The 12,714-nt window shown below is 38.8% G+C and overlaps 1 protein-coding gene across 4 annotated transcripts in view; it reads left to right on the forward strand.

Annotated features, from left to right (window-relative positions):
• Positions 1-12,714, forward strand: part of LOC146670872 (beta-1,4 N-acetylgalactosaminyltransferase 2-like) — a 39,129-nt gene that overhangs the window by 15,584 nt on the left and 10,831 nt on the right. For 2 of the 4 annotated variants that reach the window (XM_085405076.1, XM_085405074.1), the window contains exons 3-8: positions 411-560; positions 844-950; positions 2,971-3,008; positions 4,449-4,515; positions 4,887-5,000; positions 5,192-5,278. In XM_085405076.1, the coding sequence (XP_085261202.1) occupies positions 411-560; positions 844-950; positions 2,971-3,008; positions 4,449-4,515; positions 4,887-5,000; positions 5,192-5,278 (563 nt within the window). The remainder of the gene's footprint in view (positions 1-410; positions 561-843; positions 951-2,970; positions 3,009-4,448; positions 4,516-4,886; positions 5,001-5,191; positions 5,279-12,714) is intronic. The other 2 variants (XM_085405078.1, XM_085405077.1) reach the window with 1 other exon arrangement.

Here is a 12,714-nt window from a genome sequence, read left to right on the forward strand (position 1 = left end):
GTGAAAGAAAACATGATAGGATGCTGAGAGAGAAAGTTTTGTATTTAATGAGGACAGAGAAGCATGTGTATGAAGACAGTGGGACACCTGTGAGGTGTGCGGTTGGAGTGACTGAAGCGTTCAATGTGGGGATAGGAATATATCAGGGATGAGCTCTGAGCTCCTTCCACTGTTTGCAATGGTGATGGATAGTCTGATGGATGAGGCCTGCCAGGAGTTTACATGGATTTGGATGATTGCAGATGACATTATGATTTGGAGTTAGAGAAGAGATCAAGTTGAACTTCCCTAGGTTGGGTCTTTAGAAACTGAACAGCAAACTAATCAAACACTGAATGTATTAAAGAATGGAGTGCTAACCATACAGGACTTCTATATAACAGCCATTCTTCAGCATCTTTATCCTACAGCCATGTTTCCAGGTCATCTGTGACCAGACCTCTACCTGGTTCCTGCACCTGTCCTCAAGACTCATATATCCTAAAAGATCACCTCCCTAAGGAGCAAAGTGAGGAGCTAAAGCAGCGACGAGCTAGGGAGTTTCAGCTGAACAAAAACAGGTACCAGCTCCATGGATAGAATGCTGGAAAATTTTATTTTCCAAAGCATCAGCATGTCATGAATTGAACAGCAGTATAAAACTTGTGGGTTTTGACCATTTAATCGTCTACTGTGTGTGTGTGTGTGTGTGTGTGTGTGTGTGTGTGTGTGTGTGTGTGTGTGTGTGTGTGTGTGTGTGTGTGTGTCAAATATAAATGACAGAAATTGAGCAATTGTATTTCATGTTATAAGTCAAGAAGGTAATCTGTCTTTTCCTCTGCTCACACCTCGTCTCTTCAACAGGACAACTTCAGTACTGTCCAGACTGTTGTTTGCCTTGCCTAACTCTCCTCTGCAGTATCCTATCCAGGGTTACACAGTGCAGCCTTTGACCTCCACTGTCATACCAGGTATACTGGGCTTAACCCTTCGCTGACCCTTAAAAATGCATCCCTTTAGAGCCCTGGGGACCAAAAATGGTCCCGCCCCAAAAGTGCAATAAAAAGATTATATATTCATATTTTTTTCCACTTTAAATTGGTCAGTCTTTTAAAACTACTTCTCCCTGAAATATTCATATAAAGTTTTAATTATATTTTCATTGTTTTAACCCTTTAAATCCCAGTTTTATTACATGAGCGCCCTGTTTTTTTAGCCCCAAAAAACAAAAAACTAAATATTTTCCAAAAAAAACATTTGAAGTAATATTTGTTTGTTATTATAATTAGGCCTTTAGATGGAGCAAAGATTGGCACCAACAGTCATTTCGATCGCCTTTTATTTTTTTTGCAGGAGCGCATTTCATAAAATGCACACACTATCGGTCCTAATCGACCACGCCCAAAAAAGTGCTATAAAAAATTTATATATTAATATTTTATTCCACTTTAAATTAGCCAATCTTTTAGACCTACTTCTCCTTGAAATATTCATGTCAAGTTTTAATTACATTTCGCGGATTTTAACCCTTTATATCCCGGTTTCGTCACATGAGCGCACTGCTTTTTTTGCCCCAAAAAACATAAAACTTGAATATTTTCCAAAAAAAACATTTGAGGTAATATTCAATTGTTATTATAATTAGGCCTTTAGATGGACTAAAGATTGGCACCAACAGTCATTTCAATCGCCTTTTATTTATTTTTTTCAGGACCAGAAAATGGTCTCCAGGCAGCAAATGCTCCTCCTCTAGGCCGAAATAAGTGCATGTTGCCGGGGTAAGTCGCGACGATCACCGGGGCACGATCACCGGGGACTGCTTTTTCCAGCCCACACGTCCGATACCACGTGACAACAAATACGTCATTTCCTGTTGACTAAAAAAAAAAAAAGCACCCTCTAACGGTCCTAGGGACCGAAAAATGGTCCCGCCCGATCAGCGGGCGAAGCCGCTGCTGCACGCCGGAAATGAGGCTTCGTTTCCCGCAGGTCTATCCAAGCAGCCCGCTGTTTTCCAGCAGGGATCAAATGTGGAGCAAGGGCGCCACCCGGTGGACAAATAAAAAAATTACAACTCTAAGGCTCATAGACCAAAACGAGACGGAGACATAAGTAATCACCAAGACATTAACGGTAATAATTCTGCAGTGAAAAATAGCGTTTATAATGGAAGTCAATGGGCCAAAAATGGTCCCTAGGGCTCTAAGAGGATGTGTATTGTTAGCTTAGCCACTGAAGCTAATTTAAGGAAGTCAGACTTGAATTTTGAAATGAAATTATGCCAAACTTTTTTTTAGAGAATTTGGCTATATTCCATTCAACACAGTGCAAATGGCTTGTAACTGAAAAACTAAAATGTACAAAAATGGTCCCAGGGCCTCAGAAGGCACTTTGTTACTGTTTACTGTTATTAAATTGAATGAAATGATCGTGGACAAAATAATCCCTGTGTGCACGATCAAACATGGGAAGCTCATGTTTATTGTGCTCCCCCACATATTTATTGCATTTGTGTGGCTGTACTCTGCACACCTCTTCTTCGCCCTGGCAGCTACTGAAATAGCTAGGGAAGGTGTGGTTAGCATGGCTACAACGTCACACCGCCAAATTAATCTCACTTTGATCTGTGGCTTAAGTGATTTCTATATAGAGGATCGTGGGGTTTTCCATGTTCTCCTAGAATGTTCACTGTACCCTGGGCCTGTGTAGGTTTTCTCATGATTTTTTTGGCTCCTTCCCACTGCCCAAAAAAATGCTTATTAGATTACCAGGTGGTTCTTAAGTGAACATGCATGCGAGGTAAAGTGTTTAAACTATAGAGTCTAAAGCACTGTATGAATGTGTGAAACACTTTTTAGAAAACATAAATCTGGATACCCCAAACCATTTGCCTTACCTAATCTACTTGCTTTGCAAAGTTTAGTCTTGTTGTAAACTCTAAATTTGAGTTAATTATGTGTCTTCTCATGAAAGAACTGATTTCATTTCCAGCTTTAGGGCTGCATGCAGAAAAAAGAAAGAGCTACAAGGTTGGTGTGACATCACAGATGAGTTGGGGATTTCTGACACTGATGCCACTATGGAAGCTTATTTCCACCACAAAAAAACAAAAAACGATCATCTATGAGTAAGAATGATGGTCTTAAAGTCAAATTGGTCATCTTAAAATTTTGTGTTATTATCTCAAAATTTCAAGTTAGGCATTTTCATCGTATTAACTTCTGAGAAAAAGTCACAATTCTGAGATAACTCAAAATTGTATCATTTTTGCCAATCAGTTGCCAAAAAGTATCAATTCATTAATACTTTTTTCAGTGGTGGAAACAAGCTTTCATATCTAACTGATGGTAAAGCATAGTAGATGTTGCCTGGTCTAATCAAGATGGCTGCTGAAAGTGTAAAGTTCACACTTCAAGGGGGATTCTGATGTATTTAACTTTCAAATCCCTAAATGTCATTAAATGCAACGATTGTGATCCTACAGCTGATGCTAGCTTGGATCCTTCTCTTTGTGAAACAAGGACAGAAAAAAATTACATTGATAATTTTGCAAAACTGATTATGGACAAGACACGTGTTTTTTTTTTTATATCATTATTATTTTACAGCAGCCATCTTGGTGTTAATCTTGCTAATCTAATATATTAATCTCAGTTTGCCAAGATTGATTTTATGGCATGGACTACATAAAATATTGCATACTATTATTCAAATAACTTGGTAACTTTGTAGCAAATAGATTGGTATACATAATCAGCAAAATCAGAAACAGCTTTCTAAAAAGGCCTGCCCACACCAGGTCTTAAACATGTCATGTGATTTTAGTTCAATCTCAGTGATCATAAAGGATATTTAGCAGTAGTGTCATTTAAAAAAAAAACTAGCATCAGTTTCCATGCTATTTTCCTCATTTTCCTCATATATCAAATTAGTAGATATTCCCATAGGCATTTGTAGTGTTTCTTATATAGCGCCTTCTACTCTTCTAGAGCACTCAAAGTTCTTTATAAAACATGCCTAATCTGCCCATTCACACAAGAACGCTATGCTTTAACGTTCACACTCTGAGAGAGTTGGAGAGCACCTTGGGGTCAGTCTTTTGCCCAAGGATATTTGGCATGCAAACAGGAACAGCCATGGATCAACCGACCAACCTTCCAATTAGCAGATGACCTTCTGTACCTCCATAGCCAAAGGCATTCCATTGTTATCAAATATTTCATAACAAACATGATTTTCATTGAAATGCTTTCTGATTGTGAAACCTGATTGTGAAACCTGTGTTCTGCACTATCTGCACACTGTACCAGTAAGGGTATATAGTTAAGACATAGTTCAATCTGCAATACCTAAGAAAATCAGAGTAACTTAAGCCTGTTTCATATACAGCTTAGTGTAGCTATTATTGTTTAGATGATTGTATAGGTATCAATATTCTGCTTCACATTATTGAGGTCTTTTTGTTGTAGGTGGTCTTAAGTGTGTCTAAAGGCATCCTCACAACTGAAATACAACATCAAGACGTGACAGTTAAAGGTGAGAATTGACTGTCAGGACTAAAGTTTATTTATAAACTGGTGAAAAAATTAAATAGTTTAAATTCTAAGGTGTATGGGGCATTTGATGATGTGTTCTTTTTAGCCCAACTCTCCTGTTTCATGGAAGGGTCAGTAAAAATGTTTCCTTTTCCTAGTGGTCGTCAAGCAAATATGGGTAAAGCTGATCTGGCTAAGCAAACTTTCACACTGCTTTAGACACGTAAAAATTGAGTATCATGTATGATAGTCATACTATGTTATACGATCATTACAACACAAAACGAAGTTGCTTGGCTCTTACACATTAACATATTAACCAAGTTATTGTAAGACTGTTGTGAAATTCTTGATTTTTTTATTAATTCACAGGTTCTGGTGAGAACAAACTGATAATTGAATCCAATAACCTGGTAATCCTCAACAACCTGCTGGCCAAAGTGTCGTATACCAGCACTATCTACCATATAAACACTGGAGACCTTGGTAAGAAATGATAAATGACCTACAATTTCAAATTTTGATATCTGTATGTTCTTTTGTTTATGAGCGTTAATGGCTTTCTCTTTGCTCTGAATGTAAACTTCTAACATCTTTAACATTAAATGCAGGCGGATTCAGGTAACAGTGAAAAGTGTTTTCTTAATTTACTTTTGTTTTCTCCATTTTTTCTATAGCCACATTCCAGTTTGAAAACCATGAAGCGGTGTTCCCCATTGCCATCAAACAGCCTCATATACCAGTCCTGTACGACATAGGGACAGGTAGGAGTGCGCTTTTTACCAAGATTCAGTCATGAAATGCTTATTATTTGTAAGTGCTGTTACGGATTCAAATATTGGGGATGGATACAAGAGGAAAAACCACAATAACAACACTGGTCCGGCCGGGTTGAGTCAAACGATGATTTTAATGATCACACACGTGGGAGATGGACACCGTACGCAGACAGCATCAGATCTCAAAATAGTGGAGCATTGATCAAACTCTTATAGCCTCTAGTGGCCCCCATCTAATCATAAAAGCCTAAACATTCACATTCTTTTCTCTCACACGGCGCCTAAGCTACGACCTTGGCTCGCCGTTTATCTGCTCCTGCTGAGATGGGGCAGAAAACTCCAGCATATTCTGTTCTCTTCTAATCAGACAAATAAGGCGATGACTTTCTGCGAACAGTATTTCTTATAACTCAGCAGTATAATGCATCATATAACAATATCATTCATTCCCAATAAATCAGCAGTCTAATGTAATGCAAATCAGTTTAACAAATGCAATAGTTACCACCTTCTTCTAATTCAGGAGAATAATGCAAACTAAAACTACATAATAATTCACAATCTTTAATTAGGGGTCTAACATGGCATAAAATAATATTATAATCTCACACTCCCCCTGATGAGCTCTTTAGAATAAAGAGCTCACCTACACCCTGTAATCCAGTGTTGCCGGGTCATTTCTTCTTACCCCTTAGGTCCTTTGTCCCCCTGTTGGGCGAACCATATGTGAGATGACCTCTGTGTTTGCGCAGTTCAGATGAAAGAAAAACTATTATTCCAACAATAGCAGGTACAGATGACACTCCCCAGTTCTCCCACAGCTTTATTTGGTGCTACCTTATACCCTTCAGACGTACTCAGACTAGAACCTCTGTCCAAGGAGCTTTTAGCCTTTATTTTATTGCTGCAGCCACCAGTGTCGTCCAGTTGGGTGATCCTCTGCTCTTCTTTCTTCAACCTCAGGGGTTAGACAACCCTTCAGTCGTTGCACAGATCAGGGGATTATTCTGCCCCGATTTCAAACAACGATCTGTGTATCCTCGGGTCCTGTGTGTCCTGTGTATCCCCCAGAAAAAGGAACAGGAACGTGTCCCCCTTTTTACCAAGAGCCTCTCGAACCTCGTTGGTCTGGTGTTCCTGGATTTCCGCCAACCCCTTCATGGTTATTGCTGTGTTTATGGGATCCATCCTTTTGAGGTGACTAGCTGGAGCCCAAAACGCCATGACACTTGAACCCATTTGGTGTCTCGGCAGTCACTGTGTCTGTCTCTGCTGCGAAGGATCCTCGTATATCTGTGACCTCGTCTGGTGTCTGTTCCTTTCTCTGTAAGAGACAGAAAACCAAAACACCTCTCTGCCTAGCTCTAATAATCTAATGTTGTTATCTACTGATCTTCTGGCGATTCAGAATTGGTTTAGAATATTCAGAATGTCCCAGGGACTTATTCTAATCATATCCTATGTGTGTGTATGCGTGTATGCATTATGCCCTCTGCACTCAAGGCATTTCCTACACTTTATCAGTCCGGACGAAGCTTATGACCTTCAAAAGACCGAGTGCCAACTCATTATAAGCACATTTGCAAGGTGTGTCTGAAAATTATTAAAACCACTCATTTTAACAAAAGACATCAAAAACAAATTAGCCATTTTTAATTCTAACATTTGACCCCCGTTTTCACAAAAATCATGTGTTTGCTTCCGCCTCCTGTCCCACGGTTTCCTCTCCAGTGTGGTACTCAGCTTCTCGTGAACACAGGCATTTTATCTTCTAAACGCTATTCAGTTCATTTTAATGATTAATGCTTAAACATGGAAATAATGATTTATGCTTCTCCCTGATTCTCTAAAAAAGTCCGGAAACCTCTTGGGTCACTATTAGCTTAAGCTTTACCACACCTAAATTATTAAAACACAAATGAAGTCATAAAAATGTTCATATAACCCTTGTTTGATGTTAAAACTCGACTTCCCCCCCTTTTTTGACACATTCCCATGTGTCAAACCAACGGAGCTAGAAAATTAAAAGAAAAGGTTAGTGACTTTATATCTTAGAAAGTATCAGACTTTCTCCTACCCAGTGTCGTTGCTCCAGTCCCGTCATCCTGTGTTAGGGAATGAAATCAATTTAATTGTCATGTTAGATCTGTTCAACTCCTGGCTCCGCCCAGAGCCTGCGTCCGCAGAATTGCCAAGAAACATAACCTGTAATAATATGAACTTCACTTCAATATGAACCTGTTGACTACTTTAGACACAGCAAAGAAACATTCTCTCCTCCTCGAGGACAGGCACTGACTCCCACCTATCTCCTGGAGCCAACTGTCCCTTATTGAGACCCAATATTGCGGCTACAAGGTTTTGCAGATTGTTAAATTGATCTGTGTGTAATGCTCTGAATCAGGTATGTAATATTAAATAAATGTCGTTTAATTAACTGCCACTACTTAAAACTTAGCAAAAGATATAACTGAATAAAAGATCACAAAGAAAAACACGATATCAGTGTTATGTAAGCGCGTGCGGCCTTCCACGCCCAAAGTCACTCCAGTCCATAGATCAGCCAAACATCGCGCTGACTGTAGTTTTTAACCCTTATTAACTTGAGCACAACTCTATAATGAGCAACAAACTGCAATATGTATAAAAATGATCATGGTTACACCTGCAATGAAAGATCATATGATTATCCCGACACCTGTAAATAGAAGATTAACCTGAGGTTATAACAATCACTGGGACACAAATGTTAATGTAATGTCAATAGCTTCAAGAAATGTTTAATGCAATGCTTGTTATATGATTCTGATGTAACAATAATGCTGATGCTGAAATAACAGTAAAACACCCCCTTTTATCCCGTTTATAAACTTCACACATAAACGTTTATAATTGCCTCTTTTAAATTTTATTTCCCCCTGTTTTCTCCTCACTGACCACAGCAGGGGAATCTTAGTTTTGAATCAGCCATGAATCCAGCTCACCTGATTCATCACTGAGCCCCACCGTCACTGGCGTCTGACGGGGTGACGCTGCATACTCTTCCTTTAATGTCACTATTTTCAATCTGTTAATTAGAGTGCTTAAACATGAAGTAGACTGCGTCCACAACAAGTCAATACAGCTGTAAATGTGGCCAATTATCAATCTATTACCAATCAATAATGAAAAATAGCTTTTATTTTATGCATGCTTTTAGTCAACCACTCACCCAGAGGATCTTCAATCCCAGAAAATTCCTTCTCCTCATTTAATGAGTCCACCCTCCTTCCATGCCCTGGTAACTGGTCCATCCAGAGCCACATGATCTCAAAATATACATACAACAAGCCAAACCACACCTCGGTCACACCAACCCTTTTCCGCCCTGAAGATGTCCAACGCCATCTCAGTCTGGACCAGGGTTTTAATAGTTTTGCAATTTTCATTAGTTTTTATTTTTATTTAGTTTCGACTTCAGACTTTCAATTTTATGTCCGTTGTAATTAGTTTTTACCAATTGTTTGCTAGTTTAGTTTAGTTTCTATTTTTTATTTTTTTTTGAAAATCCTTAGTTTCAGTTTAGTTTTGGTTGTGTTTGCAGTAATTAAGTGTAACAAAATCCCAGTTTCATCATATCAGTCATGCTCTTGTGCTTATCCTTGGGTACTGAGACTATTAACTTCGTAATTTTGGTTCAAGTGAATTGATAAACTTTTTGAAGGCAACTGACTCACACAGTTATGTAGATATCCCCGTCCTGTTGTCTTGGGATGCATCACGCTGCCTTGCATGGGGTTAGCTTCTGTTTTCTGGGGATGAGGGTTGAGTGTGCTCCCTTACCTTCTCAAGGTAAGCTAGGTTAGCCTTCTTGTGTGAGCTTTTCAAGTGCACTTTAAGGTTTGTGGGATTTTTCCCTTTAGAAATGTCCCTCATTTGCCCCTCAATTTGTCTCTTTCCACTACAAGACACTTGCTTTAACCAAAGCACAGTCATACTCAAAGTAATCCCAAATTGGACTCTGGCGCTTTCTCCCGACTTTTCCTGACATGATTCTGCGCGTGGACGGAGCAGCGACACAGACGACTCGACTAACGTGCTGCCACCTGCTGGCATAATGAGACAGCAAGAAAAAAATCTGGAAACTAAACTTTATCTTCACCCTTGACTATTGTATGACACGCACACATCAATGAAAACTAAACACATTTTTGCTATAAATTCAGTTAATTTTAGTTAGTTTTGTGAGCACTCATTACAGTTTTAGTTAGTTTTCCTTTTTTGTTTTTCTTTTTATTTCCGTTAATGTTTTTTCACTTCTAGTTTTCGTTATTTCGTTAGTTTTTGTTAACGATAATAACCTTGGTCTGGACTGTCAAAGGTGACTTTAACGCTGACTGTTCCGACAATCCATTTTATAACATTTCCTGGTCAGATTAGCCAATCTCTGCACACAGGAATAAACATAATCAACATGGTCAATATTTTTCCTGCGTGTTATTTCACCATCTTATCGATTCAAATGCTCCATCCTTATGTGGTTTGCGACATTATGTTTATCCACTCTGTCTCTAAATGTTTGAAGAATTTTTCAAGTTTGGGGTCAAATTTTGAGAATTTGACCATAAGTGAAATTTATGGTGTCATCACCCCCTTCGGGGCTTACCTTTCCCAGTTTTGATGATATTCCTCCCTATTCTTTGCAAGTACCCCCTGCTGGTGGCGAGAAACTGTTGGTGTGGTCAAGCGGGTGCTGTAAAAACAAAAGCTCAGGACAGAACAGCTATCAGTCATGTGCTCACACACAAAATTAGCATATATTGAATTTCATATTGATCCTCTGAGTGTAATGGTACATTTTAATTTGAATTTATCAAAGCTAAACACAATAATTTTTCTTCATTTTGCTCTTGTTCTTGTGCAGCACCACCTCCTATCACATGCCCCTGTCGATTATATCTCTACTTTTCTAAATTATTAACTATTTCAATGAAAGGACCTAAAAGACGGGGACCAGTGTTTATCATTACATATCTCCATTTTGAATGTGACAAGCCTAACATTTCCTTGTTATCAGTAGATATTAATAGAGTTTTTTGGCTTTTTTTTTTCCTCTATAAAAGTTAATTGACTCTTAACAGTGGCCCGCTATGGTTAATAATAACATGTTCAGTCATGAGTGAAATCAAACCTTTTCTTCACTTTAGCATTTAACCTTCCCAACAATATAATGTGATATATTAATCGAAACACAGCTACTAAAACACACTTTTCTTAATGCAAACATCAGAAACTCAAAATTAGCAACCAAAGGGTTAAGTCTGCAGTTCACACTCCTGTGAAGCTACAGCCTCCCCCTTTAGTCTCTGTCATCCTTCTGTTCTTGCAAAAACTAAACAAAGCAAGACAAAACCTCCACCCTTCTTTTACAGGCTGGGTGACTTGTTTGTGGACATTTACTAATCCTAAAGTCGGCACTGTTTTTGTCTCAGTATCAAGTCAGTTAAAACTTTTAGTCGTCAGTCCTTCACAGTCCAGTCACATGCATACACACACATTCATACCAGATATTGCTGATAGTGGAGTCTCACGCGCAACCTATTCGAGCCTCCCTCACCAGCAAGATGACGTCATCATTTTAAAAGGAAAACAGTTACTTGTTTTTTGGACTGGATTGACTCGCTGCAATCCTTTTAGGCTCAGGACTTCTCATGTGATCAATGTCCCATATAAGGGAATTTCTCCCAAGCCCATTATAATCATGGAAAAAAATACTTTGCGACTGTTTTCAGTAAGAATATTTTATAGCGCTTTAAAGTTCAGTCTCTCAGGCCTGGATTAAAGAGCTGATTTGTTAAATCAGGAGCTCACAAAATACCAAAATATCACCACCGGTGGATCACACCTCTCAGATGTTCTTATTTCAGTGCACTGTAACAAAGGCAAAAACAAACGTAACCAATAAAATACTCATATAATAACAAATACTGGGGCCTATTGCAAACATGTCCAAGCATAAAACCATCTTTCTATTTCTTAGAGAAAGAAAACAATCCAAACCTCACTGATAGAATCAACCTAGTGTCAAGCAAAACCCAAAAATCAACCAAAACTTCACCAGAAAGTTTTTCTCCCTCCCGGGACAATGTTGTGTAGGAATACAGGTACCGTAACTCCTTTTTGCACTGACAAACACATGTTGAATTGACTTAATTCAATAGTGGACACTGGTTGCACACAAATGCTTTGCTTTGGCAGAAACTTAAACAACTGAGTTAAATCAACACAACCTTTTCATATTCAGTAAACCTGTGCATTTTGTGTTCATAAAACACGATTGAAACATGTTCAGATGGAGTAAGTTGAGCTCTTGTAATATTCTAATTCTTCACAATTGTGTCATTTTATTTCAACACTATTCAGTAACTTTTATGCAAATACTACGTGGTCACTTAAATACTACATGTTGTCTTCATATTGCCTACGGTTCAACAAAGTCTAGATCCTGGTTGCCATAAAAATTGAATGGGTCTTCAACAACTACCATCCTCCTATCTTTATCCTGGTTGCACCAGGGCTGAGAAATAACCCTGAAGTGATAGGTTGCCAGGCAGGGTACACCCCGGACAGCTGACCAGTCTATCAGATAGAAACAAACAGCCGTTTACACATTCATGGATAATTTAGAATCATCAAGTAACTTAGCTCTAATAACTGCATGACTTTTCACTGTGGCAGAAAACCAGAATACCCAGAGAGAAACCACTGCAAACTAGCGAGACTGTGGACTTGCACCCAGGAGCTTCTTACTGTCAAGCAACAGCACTAACCAGCATGCCAACAATGTAGGAAATACAGGAAAGCTATGATTTCCTGTATTTGATGCAGAATTCTTTTGTTCTTGCCCTTGACAGGTTAATCCACAATAAATAGCAACAGCATGCATGTGGGGTGTGTGTCATTGTCTGCCTCTTATAACTCCAGTGATTTTCCTGTAGTTTGAAATCTTATGCGGTGTTGTGAATTCCATGAGTTCAGCAACTAACCACTCTTATTAGATTGTATCGTGTCATCTCAATGAGAACAAATTGAGTTGTTGGATTTGGTACAGATCTTTAAAGCCTGAGGCAATTGTGTTAAACACACGCGAGATGCTTACGTAAATCCAAGGGCTGGCCCCTTTTTTTTTTCTTTTTTTTTTCAGTGTGTTCCTCCTTCAATTAAATCTCACTCACAACAATGTGGTGCTCCGAAATAAAACTCACACCGTTAATTCATCATTTTCACTCTGTACCACTGCTCCTTATCAGGCTGTGTGAAGCACAGTAAACAATTCAGTGGAGGCCTTAAGCCATAAACAGACGTCAGGCACAGACATTGTTTTCATAACCAAACTGCCTTGGACCTTGTCCCCTAAATCTACACAAATGCCTTCTGGGTGA

The sequence above is a fragment of the Rhamphochromis longiceps genome, linkage group LG4, assembly GCF_057381845.1.
Source record: "Rhamphochromis longiceps isolate RC_006_pf linkage group LG4, R_longiceps_female_GT1.1, whole genome shotgun sequence".
NCBI lineage: Eukaryota > Metazoa > Chordata > Actinopteri > Cichliformes > Cichlidae > Rhamphochromis > Rhamphochromis longiceps.